The sequence below is a fragment of the Alligator sinensis genome, unplaced genomic scaffold, assembly GCF_000455745.1.
Source record: "Alligator sinensis unplaced genomic scaffold, ASM45574v1 scaffold5_1, whole genome shotgun sequence".
Classification (NCBI taxonomy): Eukaryota; Metazoa; Chordata; order Crocodylia; family Alligatoridae; genus Alligator; species Alligator sinensis.
Window position 1 is genome coordinate 1,697,547 of NW_005842213.1, and position 27,200 is coordinate 1,724,746.

The following is a 27,200-nucleotide window of genomic DNA, read 5'->3' on the forward strand; positions in this document are numbered from 1 at the left end:
TCATTGGCTGTGGGTTGCATCCATCTGCGTGAGAGAAGGCAGATATCACTTGGTCCCTCTGCAGCAGAAACAGCAGGGGGTCAGTCAACCAGTGGGAAGAAGTGTTGCTCAAGCACTTCTCAGCTGGCTGATTGTCAACTCATTCCCACACCTTGGGCTTGTCCAAGCAGTTGCCTCCAGCTGCTCAAATAGTAAAGATTTGTCCCAACAAGGTCCAGCCACATCCAGCGGAAAGGGGGATGTGAACCTTGCTTCAGAACATTTATGTGAGGAGAGAGGCGATAGCTGTTCCAGGGACCCTGTGGCCATGGGCATGGGTCAGGGTGGCTAAATGCTCACCCAGGCAGGTGGGGTTGTATTTGTGAAAGACTGTGAGGGTAAGCAGTGCCTGTGCCCACACAGCTACTCATTGACAAGTGATGTTATTAAAGTGCTGATGACACTTAGCAATGGTAGTTTCCTGGAGGCTGGTTTGCAGAGTATCTGCTCATCTTCTCTCCTGGCTCAAGGTAATGTTGCTGATAGTGGGGGAATAGTGTCTCAGTGACTGCCTGCAGCATAAGAAAGTTCCAGTATTATATACCCTGGGCTTGTGAAATGAAGTGGCTGTGGCTGCTCAGGTGGGGAAGAGGAGAGCCCTTGGTTGACTCTGTATTTGCAGCTTGATCCATGCAGACTTCTAAGAAATACCTACAACACGTAGGAATTATACAGAACCTTTCCTCTTTACAGTAAATAGGATGGGAGGACATAATATCAGCCAGTGCTAGATCAGGGGGAAGCTGGGAGTGGTTGATTTAAGGAACTCCTTCCTCTCCAATTTGGATGGGACCTAGTTCAGTCGTATTACAATATTATAAATCACCCTTTGCTCCTGGGTGTTTTTCAGTGCTTTCCAACTTCAGCCTGACTGATATAACATCCCTGGCCCTCTCCTCCCTACCTCCCCCAGCTATTCCAGTCCTGAGCAGACTGGCCAGTTTTCAACCGTCTGAGAGGACATGCTGGCAGCACATGATTTGGAGATGTTAAGGCCAGACGCGATGATTAGGATCCTCATCTGACTCCTTTGTAACAGAAGCCACAGACTAAAGCCAAGCATTTTCTGCCTTTAGCTTAAGGGTTTGTGGCCAGTTGAAGGCCCCCCTTTTAGAAGGACATTTAACCTCCATTGAGAGATGCCAAGTGATGGAAAGTAAACATGTTCCTCACTTTGTTGTTCCATGTACCTATTATTTCTAGTGTGAATTGGTCTAGCTTCACCTTCCACCCATGAGACCCTTAGTGTGGGTGAGCAGATCTCTACCAGGGCTTCCCCATGCTGACTGATACCAGTGTGCACCCTTGTGAACCAACATGTATACCCCCTTGCCCCAAAATCACTGCTCCAGGCAGGAGCCCCCAACCACCACCCTGTGACAGTCAAGCAAGGAAAGAACAGGGTTCACGCCAGCTGGTAAAACACCTATTTGGGTATTTATTACAACACGTTGTTCCAAAATACAAAAGAAAGGAAAAGAAAGAGGATAAAAAAGCACTGTTGTTTACAGCCTCTGGAAATAAATAAATAAAGACGAGGCTGGGGGCAGAGTGTCTCTCTTGGTCCTGCCAGACAACATCCAACTTCAGCATTTGCTTAACAGGGAGAAAGGAGTTGCATTTGGTTACAGTGACTAATGGAAAGGGGGCTGGAACAGTGGGCCGCAGGGGCTGGTTGCAAGATACTGTCTCTCCACTCCAAGCTCAGAATACATCCCAGGTCCACCTGAGCTTTTTTGGATCCCAAACCTGTGTTGAGGTCACTGTTTGCTTGCTAATGAAGGGCATGGACCTGTAAGCTGTGTTAATGGGAGCTAAGGCAGCCAAGTCCCCCAACATCATCAGCCAAATAGGTGACTCCCTCCTCCCTACTGCATTTAACCCTCTATGTGTCTCAGGCCAAAAATACACTTGAGATGGGAAGAGCAGAGCCTGAACTGAATTTGCAAGGAGGGCTGGAGTGTAGTCTACATATGACTCTTAAGGAGAATAAAACCTGAGGAGGATTTCTCTGTTCCTCTAGAATGGACTCAGATTAACATTTTATATAAATTCAACACAGCATAATGAAAAAGACCCCCCTACCTACAGTAAATCAAATTCATGATTGAGACCAAGGCTGCTCCTGGAAGGGCAGTATTAATTCCCTTGACTTAAAATGACTCTTAATGGGGTAGGGTAGCTAAAAAGAGATTTTTTCATCATGTGGCACAGAAATTATTTCTTTCCCCTTCCTCTGATATGTTAGCCCAGCAAAACAACTACCTAGCAGTAGACTAGGCACTGGGAGATGATTGGAGGAGATCAGGCTGGGGTAAGTACTGGGTTTTGCCCAGTAAGGTTATTCAGAAATAACAACATTGCTAACTGTGTATTTTATCTGGGATAGTTACAGACCACTATACCCTGCATCTGTGCAGGAGGTCAGACTATATGACCCTTGAGGTCTCTTCGCAGTCTTAAGACAGGAAAACTAGATTCATTTCTGTTAGCAACACATGCATGTTAGAAGCTGTTCCCCTTCTTCTGCATCCTACCTGAGGCCAGTGTGATGGACTTCCCTCAAGTTGCATGCTCTGTCACGCTAATACTGAACATCCTTATTCCCCAGGAGGAGCTGCCTTTGGGAGAGGGAAAGATCAGCAGGGTGTCTGGGAAGCCAAACCCAAGAAAGACCAGGAGAGCTTGCCGAAGTAAAGTGCCAGTGCAAAAACTCAGTGGCTTTGGTGGTGGGATTTCTGAACTGGCTGGCAAATGCCAGACCATTCATTTGCTCCTGGTAAAGGTGCACTCCTGGATTTGGCCACCCTGGGGAAGAAGTGGGGGTGGGAGAAACCCTGAGAGTAGGTGGGAATTGACTCACTGTCTCCTGGACAGCTGGTCAATTTTCTTCATAAATTTTAAACTTTCCCTGTGCAATTGTCCATTTCTGACCCAAGGGGATTTTTGCTCCTTACAAACTTGAGTAGATTCCAAGGCATGCAAAAAGGAAGGGGGGCAAGGGAGAAGAGAAGGGTGCCACTCTGGGCCTTGAAGGTTTGGGAACCTCTGAAGGTTTCACCCTCCGCAACATCTTGCGTGGGCCTGCCAGCATGGTGCGTGTGTCTTCCAACCTCTGAGCGAAGCCTGGCACAGTACAGTGCAGCCAGCCCGACTAGGGGGAGTGGGGGTGGGGGGTGGGGAGTGTCACAGGAGGACTGGGGAGGGGAGGCCTTGCATTTATTCACAACAGAGAAACAGAGAGCAACATACAGATATTAAGAAGCAAAAAATACATAATAATAATAATAACAGTAATAATAATAATAAATACTTAAATCTATAATTCATAGATTGCAATTACAACATTGATAGCTTATTATCATTAGTATTCAAAGTGGGGGAAGGAAGAAGAAAGGGAACAGCTTCCCAGCAAGGGGAAGTGAGACAGGGATGAATGGCCAGAAAGAAAAAGATCAGAGTGGGAGAATGGCTGGGGTCACAACACAAGCTAGACAAACAGCTGCTGGGAGTGTCCCCCTCGCACAGGCTCTGTGCTGCAGTGTTGCCGACTCCTTTCCTACAACCTCCTGTTCCCTCCCCACTTCTCTGAAATTGCAAAAATAGACTGGGATGCAGTATGGTGCCAAGGAGATTTCCAGCTAAGTGCAACAGAGCAGAGCTCAGCCTCACAAACACGGAGAAGCTGGGGGCATTTTTGCTGGTCCAGTGAATGGTCATCTGGGTAGGAACATGGTTTGTCCTGAAGAAGAAGGAGCAGGGCTGACAAAAAATGAGCAGACATTTTGGGCAGCAGGGCACCAGTCACATGCTGTGCAATTATATCCGATTGTCCCATGGAGAGTAGCATTGGCTCTCTTTCAGCTGAATCCTGTCCCTACTTATGTCAGTGGGCCAGATTCTGATCTCACTTACACTGATGGGAGTCAAGAGTCCTTCCATTCAAGGCAAAGGAATTACACTGCTGTGAATCAGACCTCACAGAAATCAAAATCAGGCCCAGTTCCTCATCAGATCTCCTGACTGGGAGTGTTCATAGGAGGACTGGGGTGAAGTGAAGCAGATCCACTGGGCAATAGAGAAAATCCTCGAAATAGCAGATGCCCCCTGATCCAAAGAGACAGAAAGAGATGTATCAGGCCACATTGAGCTGATCCAAAGCCCACTGGAAAGGTTTCTTTGACTTTCATGGTTTTGGCTGCACTTCCTCCCCTAAAGCACTGTTCTCATGCAGGGCATTTGGTAACATTTGCCCAGTGCCTGGGATGACTTGGCTTCCAGCCTGCACAGAGCCCAGCAGAAGGAACAGAACAAAATGTTGACATGTGCAAAGCCACACAGAGAAGTGAATTATAAACACCCCAATGGAGACGTTGTTGCATCTCCATCCTTGGAGGTTTTTAAGACCTGGCTAAATACAGCCTTGGCTGGGATGATTTAGTTGGGGCTGGTCCTACTTTGAGCAGGGGGTTGGATTAGATGATCTCCTGAGGTCCCTTCCAGCCCTCATTTTCTATGATTCTAATTCACTTCTATGATTGCTAGCATGCTTTTCCTGGATGCAGAAGAGACAGTGGAAGGTGTGTACAGATCTGGAGAAGGGCTTGGAGGAAAGGGACATCCTTGGGGAGAGTAGACCAAAGCCAGGACATCCAGGTACATTTCCAAAGCTGCTATAGCCGTTTCCTAGTGTGCCACCAGGTGGCACCCATTCCGCACTCTGCCATTCACTGGCCCTCTCTTCTCATTGTTAATCATGACTGAGCTTGACAGCACCCCATGCAGTGACTTCATACAGGGATAAGGGGGTTGAGATCTTCCCATCTTGTGTCTGTCCTTTAACTGTCCCCAATTTCACATGACTCCATCTGCAACAGGAGTAGCAATGGTGGGAGTGACAGTGAAGAGCCTTGACCAAGTCAAGATGCCCCAGTGGTGAAAATGCTCTGGTGCCTTGCATTCTTCAGAGCTACTATGAGGGGGTTGGGTTGGTGCTAGCAACAGGGAGACACTGAAGAAAATAAAAGGGAGTGCAGTAGGGATTTTAGTTGAGCAACGGTCAGAGCCTCTTGTTCTCCGCATACGATATAGAAAATAAGATGGACGAGGGATGAACAGCAATTGCAGCCAGAAATAGGTCAGTTTGAGTATCTGGAAACAGATTTTGTGAACACATATTCTTTCTAGAATGGATCCCTGCCCAGGGCAAAGCAGCACAGCTCTCACCAAAATCATGTGCACATGATGTATGAATATCTACGCAATGGGCTGAGAGGATGCTGGGAAGGCATCTCACTCAATGATGTTCATGCTTCTGTGAGAGGTGGGAAGGACGGGGGTGTTTTTGCAATGCCACACAGGGAGAGAGGGAAGCAGGAAAAGTCCCTGTCTCTTGAGCTGCAGAGGCCAATGGGGCACACTGAAAATGGAGATGTAGGCCACCCCAAAAAAGTGAACAATGTCCTGATACACAAAGGTTCCTTTCACCTTTACAGGGTAGGTGGTGTTTTTCTTCTACCTAGACCCTTTTCAAAGCATTCGTTGCTAGTCTAACTCTGCTCTCACTGGCCACATCTACATGTGCATATGAATGTGATGCAATAAGCTCTGGCACATATCACACCAAAGTTTATGCTTCCAGGTGTCCCATCTACACACGTGCCTGAGACTGGAGCATGCTGAGCTGGGTCAGAGCAGCCCCAGTGGGCAGGAGGCCCAGGGAGTCAGCCTGCCAGCCCAGGGCTGCTCCGACCCAGCTCAACATGTTGCACAGGGGCTGGCTGGGGCACAAGGGTGCTCCAGTGTGGGGCTAGTTGGCAGGCAGCCTCTGCACTGCAGCACCCTCATGCCCCAGCCAGCCAGGGCAGCATCTACTCATGCACTGCTGCGGAGTTTTTTACTCCGTAGCAGGATAGTAGTTGAATTGACTAGTAAATTAGTTTACTTCAGCCTATTTGGGGTGCACTGGTAGACACACAATGTTTACTGTGCAGCTAGTCTACTGCACAGTAAACATCTTGTGTAGATGTGCCCACCGAGAGCTATGGAAAATCCCACCCTGCATTGCCTAGGCCTTGTGCACTTTTGTACTGTAGGAAGAAGGAATGCCCCATGCTCTCTAACACTGATGGGTTAATGAGATCGACAAGTGTGAAATGCCAGCTCCAGCAGAAGGGGCATAGCCATTTGCCACCCCCACCCCCTGCTCTGGATCTCTGCTAGCACTGTTTTCTTGGGATAGCTATTGAAATAGCTCTGGCTCATGCTTTAGCCAATAATGGGTAAGTAGGACTCCCACAAACCTGGCCAACAATGTAATGTCTGCACTCTCTTGGGGAGATCAAGGGCAGGCCTTGTGACTTGGGGAATGATAGACCACATCTGTCAGTGGTGTGAAGAAGCTAGATAGCTCTTCTCATTGCTAGAGGGTCAGTGTCCAAGAATTCTTAGAGAGGTGGCTAAAAAGAGTGGTGCTTTCTCGGCATGCCCTGTGTGTGGGCATGATGGGATAGTCCTGAGGCTACTGAGGGTAACTGTCCATTCATGGTGCATCACCAGGCACTAGACTTATAGGATGCAGGCAAGCTACGAGCATGGAAACGTGGCCTACTGGGGATGATTCTGAGTGCAACCACTGGCTCTCCAGTGTTGTTCATAGGGCTGATCAGCCTCTGGACAAGGCTCAGCAGAAAAACCTTTCAGTTATGACCCACATTTTTGTTAAAATTTTAAATGGGAGAAAAAGCGACTAGGCAAAAACAGTTTCCCTTTTTTGTGACCAGCTCCAGGAAGGTGGAGATGATAAGAGGTCAAAAAATGAGGCAAGTCACATTGCAGCCAATGGCTGGGGATGGGGGGGTTAGATGGTGCAAAAACAACTAGGAAGAAAAACTGGAGAATCCTGTGGAAAGCTTTTCTGCATTATAGGCCTCCCAATCCAGCAGGGATGGGAAGTGTTAGGTGACACACTGCCTCCCTTTGAGTACCATCACCTAGCAATGCCAGATACAGCTCTGCACAAGCAGGCAGGAGACACAATCCTCCTACCCCCTGAAGCAGTCTAGTTGGCAACACTGAGCGAGCATGAAGTGCTTGCAAGAGGAAATATGACTGTGATGCTTTGAAGAAAGGGGAAAAGTGAGCATACCCCCCTTTCAAAACAGTTGTCAGGAGATGGGGGAAGGTGGGGTAGGCAAAGGGCTCATCAATCAAAGCTTACATTTTATTAATCTCCCAGCAAAAAAACAACCCCCCAAAACCTCCCCCCAAACATACACCTTTCATCATCCACATTCCTCCTTGTCCCACCACCCACACCAGCCCATTTTTGGGGTACGAGACAGGATCATTTGGAACATCCGAACTTATATAACCCCTTTAAAAAAACCAAACCAAAACTCAAAAAGCTTAACGGGAGCAGTCTCTCCCTGGAGACCCCTTTTTGCTCAGAACATGCACACAGCAGCAGAGATAGACCATGGTCAGAAGGAAAGCAACAATCTGATGCAACCAGAGCAGTATTATTATTACTGTAGCTCCTCACAGCTTTGCTTTGTGGTTAAGATTTAAACCTGAGATTTTTTTTTTTTGTCTTGTGTAGTTTGATTCCAAACTAAAAACAACACGAAAAAAGAAAAGAAAGAAAGAAAGGGAAAGAACGTATGTGAAGATCCCAAAATTATACAACATTAATAATGACACACAAACAAAAACCCCTGAGGTATTAGCTTGAAAACTAGCATGACACTAAAAGAAGGAAAGCAAAGACAGCCACAGAGAGAAAAAAAAAAGATGTCCTTAGCAGCAGAGGCAGTGTTGAGTCTGCCATATCAAGCCTGGGCTTCTTAGCCAGGTCAAAGTCTCCTGCTGCCTGGGAGAAACACGGGCTTTTGGGGCAAGGGCTTCACTCCCCATTAGTACAGGGACTTTTGAGAGAGGGGAGATGCATCAGAGAATGGTCACTTGTGCTCCTGCGTCCCTGCCTGTCCTTTCCAAAATACCAAAGCTCTCTGACTGCTTATTTCCTTGCTGGAGGTGGATCTCCCTTGCACTTCAAAGACAGTAGGACCTTGTTTCCTCAGTCCATGGTAGAGTCCTAAGGGGCCCTTCATTATTCCCAAAAATAAATCAATTGAAGAATCCCAGACAGAAGGATCTCCCTAGGAAACCCTCACCCTTTCCTCCCCTGAGAGATGGATGAGGTACGTTTCCTTGGGGTCGGAGGCCTTGCCTTTAGCCGCACAAGAATGAGCCATCATGTTCACTTCACTCTCACTAAAACGATCAATTGACAGAATGTCTCCGAAGCAAAATAAAAGGAGAAACCCGGACAAGAAAATGGTGAAACAGATCTTCTTAGCAACACACTGGAGGAGGGAGGGAGGATGCTGGCTGCTGGACGTGGGCCTGGCAGTGAAAGGCTGAGGTGGGGGAGATGTGCCCAGGCTAAATTCCAAACGTTCTGGTTTGGTTTCTAGCCTTTCGGTCCACTCCCTTCTTTACTTCTTCCCCAAAATGGCCATTCAGTGGAGTCTTTCACTGGCTTCACCTTTGTCTTCAGATGGCTCTCTCCCTGCCTGCTGTCACTCCCACTGAGACTCCCACCCTGGATACTCCCTTACACATACGTGTGCGCATGCACACACGTACACCCACGTGAGCACGCGCACACACGGAGAGCCTCGAGATGAGGCTGTTATTTCTCTCCGGAGGCCTCAGGCCTCTTCCCTTCAGGCAGTAACACTGGAAGGGCAACAGTGGAACTAGGGGATCTGGGAGGGCTCACTATTGTTCTTCTCACTTGCTCCCAAGGGGAGGCTGAGCTTAGGGAAAGGGCAGCTTTCCCTGGGAGCTCAGCCCTCCCTGCACCAAGCCCTTCAAACATTACACAGGGGTCAGTTTTCTTAACACTGCCCAGGACAGGATGCTGCCCCCCGAACAAGACTTCTCCCCGCCCCCCGATCTCCACAGCACCCTCATTTCAGGCAACCCCGAACCCTCCCTCAATGATCTTAAGAGTCTCCGGCAACATGACCACAGGACAAAGCCAGCTCTTCCAGCCCGCCGCCCGGAGAAGAAATTGTTCTGTGTATGTGATGGAGACCGGAGAGAAACATATAAGAACCAAGAGGTAAAGAAGAAACTTTTAGGAGGGATTTTCTTGGCTCAGTTCGTGCTGTAAGGAGATTATTTTGTTGTTTTTTTTAAAAAAAACCACACAAAAAAAAGATATTTTCCTGTCCCGTTTTTGCCTTGCCCAGAGGGGTATCTTTGTTGCTGACAAGTGCTACAGAAGGAGCCACAGGCCTCAGATATTGCTTAGAAACTCGTGTTTCAGATTTAAATACCATACACAGTAAAAATAGAGCTGAAAGTACCGCCCCACATTGTCTGCAAATCATTGCCAGAATGAACAGCTTCAATAAATTAAAAACAAACAAAAAAAATTGAAATATTATTTACGTCTCAATAAAAATTGCAGTAAAACCATTTACTTTTTTTCTTTGTGTGTGTGTTTTTTATATTATATATAATATATATTTATATATGTATAGGGCCGCTCTCGTGCAGCATTATTAGCATATTTAGCCAGAGAAACACAGGGGCACATGCTTAGTGCATTGAGGGGGGAAAAAAAAGAAGGGCAAACATCCCCAATGGGTTTCCCTGTTCCACCCCTGGGAGGGAACTGCCAATTTTCCGTTCCCCCAGCCTGATAAAAGGGAAGGGAGCAGGGACAAGCGATGCTTCTGCCCTGTCCCATGGGTCAGGAAAATGCTGTGCTCTGCACGATGACCAGCACCCCTCCTTGATTGCTTAACTGCTGCTAAAAAGAAAAGCAGTTCCCCTCCCTACCCTGAACTTTAAGCTGAGAATTCAACTGTTGGATACTCAGATATCAAGAGTCTGCATCTCATTCCAGCTGATATCAGCTAGCTCCCCCATCACTCCCGCAAGCCATTCTCTGCATGTAGGAGCAAAGGACTCAGATGGGACAAGGTTTGTCAGCTCCTCCCTCCCAAAAGGGAAAGTGTCTGAGGTGGGGTAGCTTGGGTGGAGGGAGGGAGGGGATGGCTGGGGGGAGGAGTGGGAAGAGGCACTAAGCTTGGACCATCATGTTTCTTGACTTTAGATTCATTCGTCTCTGCTTCTGTTTTGGCGTGTGTGCACTTGGAAATACACACACCGATATAAATACTCCGCCCCTCCCTGCCCCCCGCCCTGCCACCCCACCTTGTCTTATCCCCATTAAATATCCCACCCCGCCCCAGCTTTCCAACTTCCTGGATCAATGTCAGGACACCTCAATGATTTCCATGCTGCCCGAAAAGCTAGACTGTTTCCCGATTTTGCCCAGGTCTTCCCGGGACCTGCCCTCTGACATGGTCTCCTCGAACTCCATTTGGCAGCTCCTCCTCTTGAACTGCTTCTCAGTGTTGGCATCCTCATGCCAGCTGTGCCGCCCGTCCCTCTGCTCTGCCCTCTGCTTGTCTCTCAGTCTGATCTCACAGCTGCTCTGGATGGCGTTGCAGCTGAATGAGGAGTATGAGCTGGCGCTGGCAAACAGGGCTGCGTTCCCTCCACCACTGCCACTGCTCGCCGTTGAGTCTGTGCCAAAGTACCAGGGGGTCTCTGAAGATGGGGTGCTGGGCGACTCTAAGTGCACGCCCCAGGAGCCAACCCCCCCTCCGCCGGTGGAGTTCGGCGCTGCGGCCGGCTGCATAGGCTGCTGCCCTGTATTGGGGAGGCTCAGCCGAAGTGTCTGCTTGAGGCTATCCTCCACACTGGTGCTTTTGTGCATGGTACACATCCCGCTGAAGTTGAGGCTCAGTCCATGGGCGGGGGAGCCTGCTTGGTGCCTGTGCTTTCGCCTCTGCCGTACCTTGGCCTCCAGAAGGAAGTCTGGCCCACTGGGCCAGTCAGGGCTGTCAGGCACGGGTGAGAACTGGCACATGCCGTTGGGTCCAGAAGGGCTGTCCAACTTGCAAAGCTTGGGGGTTTCCCCTGTGTCGACAGGGCCTGGGGCATCCTGCCTCAAGCCAGGGGAATAGGCTGACTTGATGTCCAAGGAGAAGGAGCGCTTTAGTCGGTTGGTGTCTTGAATGCGCTCTGAGGACAGGTGCAAGCCATTGAGTCCTTGCTGTAGTGCTGTGGGTGAGACAATTTTGGGAGCTCCTGCAGGCCTCTCAGGGTCACTGGACGGGGGCACTGAGCTTGTGCTTTTTGGTGTCTCCTCGGCCTTGTCTGAGGTAGGTGTCAGGTGCCTGCTGCTCTCGGGCACCTCAGCTGCATCTTGTGGTGCATCACCCTCACTCCGATCGCCTTGGGCCTTTAAAGCCTTGAGGAGTTTCAGGCTCCTCTCGTACTCCAGGAGCTGACCCAGAAAGTTGAAGTTGGGCGATATGGACGGGCGTCGGTCTTTGACAAACCTGCAGGTGTAGACAAACAGTCGTGATCATCATGGGATCTTTCACCTACCAGTCAGGATGCCCCTGCTCAGGATGCATCACTGGTGTCCAGAGCACTCTGCCAGAACTTCAAGACAGCAGGGGAAAAAATCACACCAGTGCCTCACAGCAGCCTGGATAGGTAGACAGCGCTCCCTCTAAGCTGCATGGCATGCATGGCCACACAGACGCGCTCATGCTGCACTGCCAGGTGTGCCTATGCAGCCTCGCACACCGCACAGCTTAGGGGGAACGCTGTAGGTAGATCCAGCACTGCTTAGATTCCAGATTTCTCTCTTTCCACAAGTTCTCTTTATGGATATAAAATTTTTAGAAACCACTCCCAAAATGACACCACTGTGGTGTTAGCTGGCCAGGTCAAGGTTACTGCTGTTTGAAGCTGGGCCCACCACTTCCTCTGAATGGGACATCAGTGAGGAGGAAGGTTGCATGCTGCCACCCTGGCAGTGCTATACAGTGTGCATCCCAATAGGGGCACAGCACCTCCTGACAGGTAATATAGGGCCAGTCCTGGCAACACTCAGGAGATTCACTCCAGACAATCTTTGGAAAGCCTCTCCTACAGCCTCACTCCTCCTAGGCCCATCTTATTTCCCTTTGTGAAGGTGAAGCTTGGTAGTGAGCTTCTTTGCCTCCTTCTTCTGGAGAGCACCTACCTGTAGGCGTCATCTGAAGACATGCCCATAGTCTTCATGATATAAGCAATGGCAATGGTGGCTGAGCGGGAAATCCCTGCTAAGCAGTGTACTATCACCTGGCAGCTGGACACCTTGGCCTTGTCTGCAGCACAGGACAAGAAGCAGAAAAAAACAACTTTCAGTGTGATGTCCCCAGAGACTATGCACAGACTTATTTCATCCTCACTCTCCACCCACACACATGGACTCCAGCGGGAACTGAGTCAGGACCTTTGGGCTCTACTGGTTTTGGTGCCGACTCACTGTGGGACCTGGGGCAAACCACCTAGCTTCTCTGTGCCTTAGTTTCCCCATTTGTAATACAGGCCTAAGGACCCTGGTCTTTGAGTCTCCCTTAGACCTTCATGAGAAGCTCCCTTTAATTGTGTACAGTGTTATAATCTGCACAATGTGCTCCCTGGGGTCACACATTAGAAACGGCCTGAGTTCTGGTGAAGGTGCCGGGCTGCCTGTCCTGGCGATCAAAGCCCTAGGCTGAGTCAGAATGGCTATCACCTGACTGGCCACAAAGCAGACATCCCTCACAAACTACCCCGTCAATAGGATTCTGGGCTGACTTAGGGGTGGGACGGGGATGTTCAGTCTCCATGACCCAGCCCACCTTTGGCCCCTCTGCCAAAGCTGTTAATCAGCGGTGGTTTTCATAGTTTCATAGTTTCAGGGTCGGAAGGGACCTAATAGATCTTCTAGCCCGACCCCCTGCCAGGGCGGGAGAACAACCCAAAGAAAAAACGGGACTCAAATGAGTCCAGCCAGGTAAGTATCCAGCCTCTTCTTAAAGATCCCCAGGGTAGGGGCCAGCACCACCTCCCTTGGAAGTTGGTTCCAGCTCCTAGCTGCCCTAACTGTGAAGTAGTTTTTTCGGATGTCCAATCTGTACCTCCTCTCCATCAACTTGTGCCCATTATTCCTTGTTATGCCAGCAGGGGCTAGGGGAAACAGCGTCTCCCCCAAACCCTTCTGGTTCCCCCTAGTGAGTTTATAGACGGTCACCAGGTCCCCCCTCAGCCTTCTCTTGTGGAGGCTGAATAGGTTCAAGTCCCGCAGTCTCTCACTGTAGGGTCTGCCCTGTTGTCCCCGGATCATGCGGGTGGCCCTCCTCTGGACCCTCTCCATGTTGTCCACATCCCTCCTGAAATGGGGCGCACAGAACTGGACACAATACTCCAGCTGCGGCCTGACCAGCGTCGCATAGAGGGGGAGGATCACCTCCCTGGCTCTACTCGAGATGCACCTGTGGATGCACGACAAGGTCCGGTTAGCCCTGCCAACCATGACCTCGCATTGTCGGCCCATGTTCATCTTGGAGTCAATAATGACACCAAGATCCCTTTCCGCCTCCATGCTCTCAAGTAGGGAGTTCCCCATCGTATAAGTGTGCTGCTGGTTCCTACTACCCAAGTGCAGCACCCTGCACTTGTCCGTATTGAAACGCATCCTGTTCCTGTCTGCCCACCCCTGTAACCTATCCAGATCCTTCTGCAATCTCTCTCTCCCTGCTAGCGTGCTCACCTCCCCCCAAATTTTGGTGTCATCAGCGAATTTAAACAGGTTGCTCTCCACCCCAACATCAAGATCGCTGATGAAGACATTGAACAGCGCAGGCCCCAGGACCGAGCCCTGGGGGACTCCACTACCCACCTCCCCCCAAGTCGAATATGATCCATCCACCACCACCCTCTGAGTGCGACCCTTCAGCCAATCTGCAATCCACCGTGTAGGCGTCTATGCCACAGTCGCCTAGTTTATTAATTAGGATGGGGTGAGAGACGGTGTCAAAGGCCTTGCTGAAGTCCAGAAAGACTACATCCACCGCGACACCTGCGTCCATGGCCTTTGTGACCTGATCATAAAAGGCAATCAGGTTGGTCTGACATGATCTCCCCCTAATAAATCCATGCTGATTGCCCCTGAGCATCATCTCTGATGCCGGCCCATCACAAATGTGCTCCTTGATGATCTTCTCAAAGAGCTTCCTGGTGGAGGTATTGGCCAGACTAAAAAGTCAGTGTTTCATTCCCAGGAGAACTGTTCCTTCTGTTACCCGCTTCTCACTGACTGAAGGCCAGGGATTGGTCTGGACTGAGGAAGACAGCAAGTCTCTGAGGTGATGGGCATGTCTACACATGTAATTAGTGCACATGAATAAACTCCAGGGCTTATTGCTCTGGAGATTTTTGTTCCTGGGTGCACTGTTTGAACGTGCACCTGGGAGAAATTAATTCTGGAGCAGCTCTGGGTTTATTCACGCACATCATGTGGAGCTGGGCTGGAGCAGCCCCAGCTGGCAGGGGGCCTTGTTGGCCAGCCTGCCAGCCCAGGGCTGCTCCTGCCGGCTCCATATGCTGTGGAGGGGCTGACTGAGGCACAAGGGAGTTTTTTACTCTGCAGCAGGATAGTACTTGAACCTGCTGCAGGGTAAATTCGTTTACTGCAGCCTAATAGCTGCGCATGTGTAGATGCTGAAAGCACACCCTGTACTTTGCACATAGCTGTGGGTGAAGAGGCATGGGCTGTTTGAACAAGAAAATGGGGGAAAACGAGTCTGTGCTTTGTAACGGGCAAAGACAAGGAACGCAGAGCCCATTCCCAGTGGCTGGGGTCACCATAACATGGATAACGCTTAAGACAAAGCTAATAAATAAAGGCCCAGCTATTCAGAGAGCTGTCTCACCAATGAACTCAATGGACTTGTCCAGCCAGGGAAGCAACTTCTCACAGTAGTTGTCATTGACAGGAATGCGCATGAAATGACTATCACAGATGAAGTCAGGCTTGGGGCAGGAGTTGCTGGCATTGAGGACGTAGCTTATCCCATTCTGAGTCATCAGGTCCTGGGGAGAGAGAAGCGACTGGGTGATAGAACAGGGTCTGGGCACATTAAAGGCAGCATAGCTCTTAAAATAGTGGTGGCTACTCTATTTTTGTAGCCGTTGTTCCTAGGTGAAACTTCATGAACGATGCTCCTTTGAGTTCCTAACCATTCTGCCCTTCCCTTACGTCTCAGAGTTGTGGTAGGGGAACGAGTAAGAATCCAGGGGCTAGAGAAAGAGTGGGAAATGACGATGAGGAAAAACAAAACAATGTCTGTTGTACGTGAACTCTCAGAAAAGATTGTTTTGGGGGATTGAGCACCTCACTGGGAGATGTGTTTGCTATTGGAAACAAACAATGCATTCATTTATCAAAGTCAGCCCATTTTCTCTGGTTCCAAATAGCCTGAGAAAAGCCTGCTGTTCAACATTTTTCACTAGCTGGTTTACAGAAGTCATTGTCAGCCTATGAGCGGCTTAAAAACTGGTTGTGGCCAAATACAGTTCTGGGCACTGGCAACTGGCAATTCAGAATATAAGCTGTTTTGGTTGGGGGACACAGCAGTCATGTGATGCATTTCAGTTTGCTTCCTGGTGGACTGTTTCCTTATTGTAATCATGGCTTTGGAGGAAACACTTGGGGTTAGATTAATCATTCTGGGATTGGTTTTGTGCAAGTGATAATCATCTCTACCATGAGTGCTGATTCCTTTTGCCTGTAGACCAATACAGCTACAACCTGTATCCCTGAAACATGGAAGATATTGACTCTTGCCATTTTTAAAATGAAAACTTCATAATTTTACAAGAAGGAAGCAAAAATCAACACATAGACACCTGGAAGCTGACACCCTGCTTCTCCTGCCAGCTAAATTTGCATTTTACAGAGCACAAAGCTGCCTCAACACAAGAGAAATTCCTTACCCAGGAGAGCATTTAATCTATCCCTCCTCCTGTGAAATATGAAATATCATAACCAGAAGGAAATATAATCTAACATCCTGTTTGTCATCAGACAATTTTGAGATAAACTCTAATTTTTATCTGAGCCTAATTTGCACAATATGAACTTTTCCAACCAGGAGATCTTATAGCACCTTCAGTGTTCCTGTGAAATATGAATTTTCATTTCCACCTAGGAGAAATTTTACAATCTTCACATTGAAGAAGGGTGAGTGCCTGAAAGCTTGCAAATAAATTTGTTTTACAGATATCTAGTTGGTCTAATAAAAGAGATCATCTCTACCATGAGTTCTGATTCCTTTTGCCTGTAGCAATCTCTAACCCATCTCAAGGGCAAAGCAGTGCTAGTGTGCCACAAGGCACCAGAGCACAGGGGTGAATGCAGCCTGTTGTTCCTCCCATGCTTTAAAATTCAAATTACATTGCCTGAAACAAGGGGGATCATCTGTAACTCATGGGATTACAGTGGCTGGATCTTAAAATTTATTCTGTGTTACTTTGGAGGATGATACAGGATTAAACAGAAGGGAAACGGAGTTGGAAATCAAAATCACTGTGGAAGAGAGAATGATCTGAGAAAAAAAGAGGAATAAGAGAAACCTCCCCCATCACAGGGTGAGCCCTTCATTATGGCAGAAGCCAGGCAGGTGGAGCCAGCATGAGGAATGAGTGGGATTGTGATGAATGGGGTCAGCAGTACATATCCATGGCTTTGGGGTGCTGAAGCATCACAGAGTTGCTCTCTGCAAGCTCATCCTCATGTTTGGCCATGATTTTTAATACTCCAGTGGCCACAAGGTACCTATCATCTCAGTGCACGGGGTGGGGGGGAAGAAAACAACGCTTGGAGTGAAGGAGTGAGTAAAAAGCCAATTCAGGGATTGGGAAGGGAAAGACGGTACTGAAAATGACTTAGCCTAACATACAGGAGACGCATCTGATATTTTGCCTCAGGATTCTTTGACCATTTGATCCACATCGTGGGTCTTGTCCTAACTATGCTTACATAAGAGTCTGTTCCTCAGCAGGCTCCGTAGAAGCCTAACCTCAGCTCTAGAGAGCCAGCCTGGCTCCCAAGCTCGCATTCCTGGCGTGTTTCTCTTTCATTTCCTTCTACTCCCTGTATATAATTTCTCTCTCTCCTTTCCATGTCCACCCCCACTACCCGTCAGATGCTTCTACCCTGGCCCACTCCCCCCGCACTGCCCCCGGGCACGAATGGCCGGCTGGCTCCCTCCTGCTCTGCGGTAGGCGCCCATTGGAATTTTAACTACAATTTCTGTTTCTTTCTTCTCTTATTTGTTTTTTTCCCTTTTAAACAAAATTCCTTCCTTGAAGTGACATCACTGCCCAAACATTCTGGCACCTTTAAAAAGACAGTGCCCCTCTTTTCCCTCCTTTCCTTCCTTCCCAAAAGCAAATCTTTGTCCATTTTCAGGCCCCTGCTCCCAACTGTCGCTGCTCACCCCACACCTCACTCCTACAGCTAATAGTCTGAGCTTAACTCTCCTCCCTCTGGCTCCCTAGCTGCTCAAGAAGTGACTGGGGGTAGTATTAGTCTTATTAGTCTGGTGGGTAGGAAGGAGCAGTGTGGAGAAGATGACTTCCCTGCTGCAACTCTCTCAGGGCTTCCCTTGGAGTGAGGTCCTGGTGCTACTCTCTGCTCCCGTGCAGCTTGGATTCCACCTCCTAACAGATCTACTTTTCCATCTGTTTTCCCGACTATGCTTCCTTGCACTTGGCTGCTGTTGAGTCCAGTGCTAAGAGCAATTGCAAAGCTCCCATCACGATACAGAGGAAAGGCATGCCGATCCCAACTTCCTCAGGACTACATCTCAGCAGCACAATAGCAAAAATTTAGTAAGACTCCTGCCAATCTGAAGGCCCTCTGTGTATGTGTGCTGCTGCTCCTTATTGGGGTTGGACCAGCAAAACCATTAGACAGACCACTGAAAGTTATAGGCACACTATCCTCAAACTGGAAATGAGCTATATTCCCCACCTGTGTGAGCAGTGCCACCCCCGATGTATGAAAAGAGCAAAACCAAGCATAGGGTTGGTGTGTCTTTTTGCCAGTGAGGATGTGTACCTTGTTTAAGACGTCTTTCTGGGAGCCCAAGTAGAGATGTGGCAGGATGCGGGTGGGACCAACGTTGGCCACTGGCAAGCATGGCTGGGAGATACTCATTGGCAAAATGGCAGCTGGCTTCCCCTCACAGAGGCCTGGGAAGCAAGACGAGAAGGTGGCAAAGCCCCCTGTGGAGAGAAGGAGATTTAGATTACACACTCTTTAACGGCAGGATTTGTCTCTCACTCATTGTATATACAGTGCCTAGCACAATGGGGCCTCGAACATGGTCAAAGTCACTTTGTGCTAACATGCCACTAATCTGAACACCATGTTGGGCATCTGACACAACCAGAGTCAAGCATGATCTCACCAGCCCCACTGGAAGTTTTAATGCTATGACAACTGTGCGGCATATCTCTAAACCAGCCAGCATATAACTGAGATTCAAGATTCCAAGCAACACCCTTAGCCCTTTCCTTTCCTGACTGTATTTGGATGTTACAGCACATATCATTCCAGCAAGATCCTACACCCTGCTATTTCTAACTTGATTGAAGGCATCCTCTTCATAATTGCAGTGGGGTAAATCGCTCTTCACGCATCCACCTACATGCTGAAGACAATCAAGTGTGGTTTTCCTTAACAAGTAGGACACACCAGTCATAGTCAGTGACTATGGAGCTGAAGTGCAGAAAACCAAGCATCGTAGCAGTGGGCATTGTAAACTTATAGTTAAATACAAACACACTGAAAGCAAAAAGGAGAATTTTGGGTAGGCAAGATCTCCGTTAGAATCTGGCCACACCACCAGGACTAACTCACTTCCTCTTTTGAAAGGGGCCATAGGATCTTTAGTGGCTATAAGTGGTCAGCGCCCAGCTTTCGAGTTATCCAGAAGACAGCAACCCACCAGCCTGGAAGCTGTTTGTACTGTATTGGCTGTTCTTTAGGGACAAGGGTCAGTTAAGCAATCCCCATCACTCCTTCTGACAGGGCTCAGCCATTCCTTGGAGGTCTTTAATACATCCAGTCCAACCCTGCTTACCTTGTTTATTTCTGACCGGATCTCAACACCAATAGCTGCGGGCCTCTGTACTTGGATTGGATCAGAGTCACATTCACGCAACACATTAATGGCATTTTACAAATATCCACATACAGATGCACACAAACGCAGCTCTTCTCTCACTCACAGCTGAATGCTTGCCTAATTGCATGGCCATGTGTGTAGAACACCAATTAGAAAAGTGAGTCTGCAGACAGTGAGGGAGGGGGGAAGATGGCTGGGACAGAGAAAATATTTGGACCAAAAAGGTGGAATCTGATTTCTTTTGAACAGATTTCTGGGCAATTTTTCATGGTCAGATGTTGCTAAATGTGATAGTGAGTACTGTCCAATTTGCTGCCCTACACCAGGCTGCAGTCTCAAACCAGGAATCCCTACAGGCCAACCTTAGGAAGGAAAACCCAGAGGTGGGCATGAGAGAGATGGACTGACCATCAAAACTGATACTGTTGCTAGAATTGTAAATACTCTGGTCCACATGAAAACCAGTTCCTCTACAGCAGTGGTTTTCAGCCTGTGGTTGGCAGACACAGGTCCACAAAAGATGATTGTGATCACTTAAAAGTATGTGAATACCTACATTTACAATTCAAAGGGTCCTGCACATGAAAAATGAAAAACTCCATTCAAAATTTCCAAAGGGGTCTGCAAATTAAAAAAGATTGAAAACCACTGCTCTAGAGTGTCTGAAAATGATCACCCAACTCAAATGGCAGGAATGACAATGACATCATGTTTTCCAGCCAGGGGTCTCCAGGTACAGTATGTACCTTATCAGAACTTAGGACCTCCCCATGTCACTAGGTTGCAGCATCATCTCATCGTGTGGCTGGGGATTCTGAAGCTCTGGGAAGTGGAGTGACCCGAGTAAGATCAGTGGCATAGCCAGGATGGGGACCTGAGTCAACCCCTTTGATGGTGTATATAAATGCAGAATTTACAGAAATGCTGAGTGCACACCCTTCTCATGCTATCCTAGGTTTCTTATACAAGTAAGAAATCAGTTATATTTTCTGAAGCAGTCTTCTAACATCCACCTCTGCCTTTTCCATACCAGAGTTAAGTCTGGAAACACTTAGCGGAAAAAACTAACTCTACTTTAGGTTACAAAGGCAAATGCCAGCATCACTACAAGGGATGCTGAGTGATGTAAATCCCTGGTGGTTTAATCAGTGGATGCTAAAGAGTAAAAGATGCTGGTATGTTTCAAAGGGCTAAGCAGAGTTGATGCCTAATTCCTGGTGACTTTCAAACAACCGTGAATACCTGACTCCACTAATTCCTTTTGAAAATCCAAGTCTACAAAGATGGATCCAATAGAATTAGAGTCCCAGTCCCATCCTCACAACTGAACCAAAGCTTTTATTCAATAAAGGACCTTCCTATATATCCCTAGAGAAAAAGTGATAGGATGGAAGACCCAGGATAGCCCCTCACTAGGTTTTTGCCAACAGTTCCCTACTCAAAGATTCACCCTTTCAAGGGTTCCTCCTTACCTTAACTGGAGCATAGTGTAAGGCTCTGTCTGAGAAACCCACATTGGGGTTTACTCCAAACCTTGAGTTCTTTGGGGCAGAAGTAAGACAATAGTTTCCACAGTATATAGCCCCAGACCTGATATGTTTGAAAATCTACAGCAGCTAGGCTTCTGACTGACTGCCTTGACTATCAAGACTTGGAAGATATTCTTAGTTTTTCCCCTCCAAACAAAGGACATACCTGATATTCCAATTTCTGGAGACCCTAGACTGCTTTGAAGGGGCACTTACTTCACCCTCACCTACAGTCCAGGGCTTTATCTCCTTTATATCCACTCTGCAGCAGCACGCACCTGAAGCCACCACTTTGGAGGACAAACTGACCTTCAACCTGTAACACGTCTCCTCTCCTGTAAAGCTCCCTCCACATCACTGACAGATATCACCAGAACCACCCCAAAGACCTGGCACAGCTGGGACATGAAATGCTAAAGCACCCAGTATTTCCCTCCCCCTTGCTCTTTCTGCCATGACATAACTCCTCAATCGAGATATGAAATCAGACTGAAAGAAAGAGCTCTGGTTACCCCTGCTCCCTCCCCTATCACATCAGTGTGAACAAGGGACATAAATCATCAGGCTGAGTAGAGGCAGTACATGTGGACATCTCAATTCTGAGTGCAAATAACCCAAACATCTAGAGGCTACAGAAGAGGTTCAGTTGACACAGGCAACCCTACTAGGAGCCCAGGAGAAAGGCTACTTCTTAATCCCTTCCCTGGGGCTACTTTTTCCTCTTATCCAAGCTTCTGACCTCCAGGAAAACAAAAGACCTTCTCCTGCATTTTCATTCGGAGGGTGTGTAACCAGGGGGAAGATGGTATTTCCTCTTGCAAAAAATGCATGGCTTCAAAGGGACTAGAATCTGCTTCACACAAAATAGCCACTGCAAAGGCTTAGGAACTCTCTCAATGGCACTGAAATTAGCCTCCCACCTGGAGCAGACATGTGCAGATTCCCTGGCTTTGTCCCAATGCCCTTGTATACAGGCTGCAAATCGGAGCCCATGTCGCTCCCCTCCTGCTCTCCCTCACTTGTGCCCTTTAACAGCCAGCCCACTCTGCAAAAAGCTCAAAACGCTCTTCAAAAGCCAGGAGCATTTGAGGTGACATCATAGCTAAAGCAGGCTGGGACGTGCTGCCCTCTCCTAGCAACTCTATCTCCCCCTCTCCTCTTGCCCCTGCCAGCACTTGCTTGTCAGCAGATCTTTTGCCAGCTCTTTTGGGGAAAGTACAAGCAAGCAGTACCGGGGTGGGGGTGTGGGGGGGTGCAGTGTACACAGTGGTGTTCACTAGTTGCAGCAGTGTCTCTATTGGCTCTAGCTTGCATCTCCCTCCTGACCCTCTGGAGGAGACATGGTCCTTCACCACAGACTGGAGCAGAGCACATGGGTATTCCCACTGAAGTCAGAGAGGCGGCTGTGGCACTTCACTTTACCCAATAGGGCCCATTGCTAACAAAGCCATTACCATTTTCTGCTCTAACCCTTCCGAAACCCCTCCCCAGCACATTCCTAGGCCATTACAAGGCTGTCTTCATTTTCCCTCTCAAACATCCTTGCTCACAGCTGTTGAGCTCTGTGGGCCTCCAAAAGAATCACAGAAATCAGTCTGAGCCAAGGATCCCAGATTCTGACACTCTGGACCCCAACAACCCCAAACTCCAAGTAGTACAAGACCCAGCCCAAACTCTGTTATTCCCACTTGCCTTTCATTGTGAGACAGCAAAGCAGCTTCTCCAAAAACCCCCAAAGGCAGTGAATGTCCCTGGCAGCACTCCAAACGATACCTGGGCCTTCCCCGTTACACACAGGGCTGCACGTTCTAGTTGTAATTCAGAACAGGGGGCCCTTTCTAGGCTACCTTCCTTTATTTGCACTGCTCTCCTCTCCCTGACATTGGTGGGAAATGGGATTCTCCTGGCATGCATAGAATTAAGAACAAGGGGGAGCTGCATCTGGCATGGAGTAGGTGGAAAAGGATCTTGGGTTTCTTCTTTATGTCCCCTTAAGCAGCAGCCTTGGTGGCGGCTTTAAGAAAGGGAGCTGGTCCCTTCGCACTGCACACAACCTTAGGCCTGGCCAAGACTCCAGCATTCCTGAGGGCTTTAGAAAACATTCCCTACTAAATCCAATGTTTTCCTGCCTTCTAGAATTACCTATGTCATGCAAGGGTGGAGCTCAAGTGAACAGAGGGCATGTGTGCCTGTGGCCCCCCTCTCCCCCTCCATGCTAAGAGGGTTGACGCCTTACCACTTCCATGGGGAGAAATGGGAGGACAGGGATGGGGACCAGGAGTTTCAAGAACTCAACACCTTACAGAGTCTGGACATGCTGTTAGCCTTGTTTAGGAGGCAGAGAAACTGAACCACTGATTTTCTGTAAGAGCTCAGGACTAGAGTGGGAGCATCAGAACAAGACTCTTGACTCCTGTTCCTCAGTGCTGTACCTTCATTGCCAGACCTCCCTTCCTAATACCTTCAACAGCACACCCTTCTACTCTAAAGGACAATACTTTTTTTTCCCTCAGTTCTAGCTCCTCACTGCTCCTGTGGCTCATCCCAGCTGCCTAGTTTTCCCAGCTGAGATCAGTGACCCCTTCCCATTAAAAACAAATTTCACTGGGGGAGAACTGTGAAAGTTCAGGGGTGAAGAAAGTGGGGTCTTGGAGAAGCTCATCAATTAGTCACTTGGGGCAGCAGATGGACTCTGAGCTGCAGTATCCTTTCTCTCTCTCTCTCTCTCTCTCTTTCACTACCTTGCCTGTTTGTGGATCATGCAGAATCCTATGGGCTTCCCCTATAGGAAGAGAGGAGAGCCGTCCACTCAACAATATGGGGCTTATAGAGAAAATAATGAAGGTTCCTCTTAGCCCTGTGCTGTTATCTCACCACATCCCTGGCTACAATCCAGCACACAAAACCCAGCAAACACAGAGACAAAAATAACTGAAAATCCCTATAACTACAGGGGGACAAAGAGCCGCACTGTGTCAGAGCCACTCCTGGGATGGAGGGCTCTGGAATGGCCTGGGACAAAAGGATGGTGGCGAGTGAGCGGGAACAATTGGTTTCCTGGTACGCCCTTTAAAGTATAGCTGTGTAGCTATTCATGCAGGGCCACGTCTTCAGCTGACATAAACTGCTGTCACTCTGCTGATGTCAAGGGAGATGAAGAGATCTGGCCCATTTGTACAGTCACAAACATGGTACCAATCTTTCCTGTCCCCCTAATACTAGGGCAGTGGTGCTCAAACTTTCAGCTTGGTGGGCCAGATGACTAGTGTGGAGCCAGTCTGTGGGTTGGGTACCTTGCAGGGTCAGGCCCCATGTGCCCAGATCAGGCCCTATACCCCCCCAGTCCCGGCACATGCCACCTTGGCCTGGCCATGCACACTTGATCCAGCATGCAAGGCCATGTTATCCAGTCTTTTGTGCCCCACATGGCAGCAGGGGAGCAGCAATTAATACTGGCATTTCTCCTCAGCCACCAAATTTTCGGATCCATAGGGTGCCCTGGCCTGGCCTTCAAGCCCAGCCTCTAAGCTGGGCTTGAAGGCCAGCTTCCTCATGCATTGAGACCAGCCAGGATGTGCCAGATCACATCCAAGGCATAGAGGACAGGAAAGACCTACTGGGTCTTCTAGTCCACATCCTCTGTCAGTGAAGGAGTGCTCTCTCTAGCACACTCCCTAGTGTTTCATTGAACTGGGCACATGTGGAGGGGCAGAGTACTGCACAAAGTTGAATAAGTTCCATGTGGAGGCAGGGACACCATGCCATGCTGCCTTATCTCTAGATTGCAAGCCGAGGCTTTTGGGGTTTATAAACCCATAAGGTGAACAGCATCACAGAAGGAAGCTCCAGCTCTGCAAGAACAAGAAGCTTTATTTACATCAAGCCAGACAACATGAAGCCACTCCACTGCCACTCTCACAAGGATCACAGACAAAGCTAGCAGCTGTGAAAGAAGCTCTAAGAGCAGGGAAGGGGGCTCCGATTAAAAGCTTGCAACACTGAATAAAAAGATACCAGCATTTTCCTTTGCAAGGGAGAGTGGTGGAGGACTGCACACTTCTTATGCCTGTCTGTGGATTGAAAGGTTTGGAAAAGCCTTTGAGATAACAAGGCTAGATGGAGAAGAGAGGGGAGGTGCTGAAGTGAGATCAAAAGGGACATGTGGCATGTTAAGCAGGGCTAGCTGGATTCCCTGCTCTTCACATGGGGGGAGGAAGGGGGGGAATTCCATTCCACTTTATGGGAGCATGTTGGGCCTAGCTAGCTGTGATGTTTGTTCCTCCCAGTCAGGGTTTCTTTGCAAGCTGGAAGCAACAGCTGGTACCATGAAATACACAGAAGGGAACACAGGGCAAACCGGGCTTGAGAGACTGGTAACTTTTTGTTTTGAGCCCTTGGCTTCCTGTTTCTTTCCAGTGAAGCACATTCCACATCCACAGCACTGGGACCAAGGTCCTGTTCCCAGTAAAGTCAATGGCAAGACTTCAGTGGGGCAGGGCTAGGTCTGAGGTAAGTAAAATAAGAAACAACCACCCATGCCAATGCCCTAGCACAGAGGCAGCCCTTCACTCATGGGGGTGCCATCTTTCCCACTCCCAGGAGTGCCTGTGACCCCTTGGTGAACATACAACATCTCCCTCTCTGCTAAGAACAAATATGCCATGAGCTATGCCACTCCTCATCTCATAGTCCCTCCAGTAGGGCACCTCGAGGGGCAGGTGCACTTTCACTTGACACTTTGCCCTGTCAGCAAAAGCCAAGGTGTCTATTGGAGCGGCGTGCGGGGAGACCAAGTTTATGTGGAAGAGAGAATGACAGCTACCCTTTGCTTTGGCAGGACTCCTGCCCTTTCTGTGTCTTTCTCTCCTCTCTCAGGGTGTAGACAGAGACCCTGGAGGTTCATTATAGGGACAGGTGGCAGCTGGTTTGCACCCATCCTAGAACTGCTGTTTAACTGCAGCTGCTGCTACAGTCACCTTCCTGATGTTGCCACAATACCTGCCTTAAAGACAGGTGCTGGAGCCTGTGCTGCAGCTTAAAGCCCCACCTGCTGGTTTGACACAGCATGGCGCAGGTCTAAAGCCTGTATAATCCATGCAGTCTGTGCCCGGAGGTGCTTAAGTGCATCTGCTCTGGGACATGCACACTCCCAGACTGCCAATGCCTCCAGCATTTGAGGAAGAAAAACACATTATCACAGTGGGCTTCTCTCCTTCAGGGTCTGCCACACACAGGTCTCACTAAAACATGCAGAGGTTTCAGAGATGCTCCCTCAGCAACACACAGGAAAGCACAGTGGCACATGCAGTCGAGTGCACAAGTCAAGTGTAGCCTCATAGACAATTAGGCTAATATGGCTCTCCCCCTCCCCTGCTGGGGCTGGCTTCCAATCCAGGGTTACATATAGCCATCTGCTCTCAGATCTCTCACCCCTCAGCAGGGAAACAGCTCTCAGTGCCCGAGCCTCTGTGATGTCTCCATTTAAAGCCTCTGTGCTCAGAGCTGTGCCTGGCATTCCAGAGCTGCTTGGCAGCCTCAGCAGCAAATGTATCGCCTCCGATGGGGCTGGCGATATTCATGGCAGAGCTCAGCACATGACGAGCTTGCCTTTGAGTAATGAGAAGCAAAGGTAAGGGTCAGCGTCTCAGTGAGAGAGGGTTGTGGGCACTGCCCACAGAGGTGAGTCCCATTGAGCACACTGAGCACAGAGAAATGCACTCCTCACACAAGGTACGTGCCTAAGTATATCGCCTATCTGGGACCTGAATCATACCACGAAGCAATGGGAGTTCAGCTTGAACACAGGCTGGATAAGGACTGAGAGATCTAGCTCCTAAAAAAACATCAGCCCCTTTCTCATCTCATATTTAGTCTTGGCAAAATGCACCTGGGTCTCCCGATGACAGGACTGGACACGTTGCTCACGACTCCTTTGAATCGAAGCAGATACAACGAGACATGCAGAGAGCTGCATTCATACAATAAAGCACCGCTGAGCCACTGGGAAAATCCCTCATTGCTGCACTGACCTCCCACCCCTAGATCTGACTCCTCTATTACTTGAGGGCAACCCATGTCTATGGGCATTGGAGCCAGATGATGAAATAGCATTTACCGACACCCTTACTCATCATGCGTTGGGAAGTTTCCTGGGCTTTGTCAGAGCTTCCTGCTCTTTGGGAAGTTTTGGAGTTTTCCCACTGCTGCCATTCTCAGCATTTCTCCACTGCCGGAGGCTGTCCCATGTATAGCCCTTTGTTTTCACAGAATGCCACCCCTCTCACACCTTGGCCCCAGCTGCCTGCTGAAATTCAAGCACAAAAGACCCTGTTTAGACCAGTTAACTGTACCTTGTCCGTGTCATATCCCCACTTACTATGCTGGCAGAGTTCAGCAGCATTTGAAGTAGTAGCCTTGGCTCAGACCTGGGACAGCAAAGGATTGCTGTAAGTCAGGACTGAGGCAGACAGGCAGCTGTAGGAGAAATATGTGCTTTTCAGCTACCTTTTCTATAATTCAGTAAAGGTGT

At 48.8% G+C, this 27,200-nt stretch overlaps 1 protein-coding gene across 7 annotated transcripts in view; it reads right to left on the minus strand.

The window, feature by feature from the left end:
* Positions 1 to 1,458: 1,458 nt before the first annotated feature.
* Positions 1,459 to 27,200, minus strand: part of DUSP8 (dual specificity phosphatase 8) — an 89,597-nt gene continuing 63,855 nt past the window's right edge. For 4 of the 7 annotated variants that reach the window (XM_014521439.2, XM_014521438.2, XM_006026889.3 and 1 more), the window contains 4 exons: positions 18,071 to 18,237; positions 14,880 to 15,039; positions 12,164 to 12,287; positions 1,459 to 11,468 (listed from right to left, as the gene is read on the minus strand). In XM_014521439.2, coding sequence (XP_014376925.1) covers positions 10,334 to 11,468; positions 12,164 to 12,287; positions 14,880 to 15,039; positions 18,071 to 18,237 — 1,586 coding nt within the window. In that variant the 3' untranslated portion in view covers positions 1,459 to 10,333. Of the gene's footprint in view, positions 11,469 to 12,163; positions 12,288 to 14,879; positions 15,040 to 18,070; positions 18,238 to 26,786; positions 26,976 to 27,200 lie in introns of all 7 variants that reach the window. The other 3 variants (XM_025207907.1, XM_025207905.1, XM_025207906.1) reach the window with 3 other exon arrangements.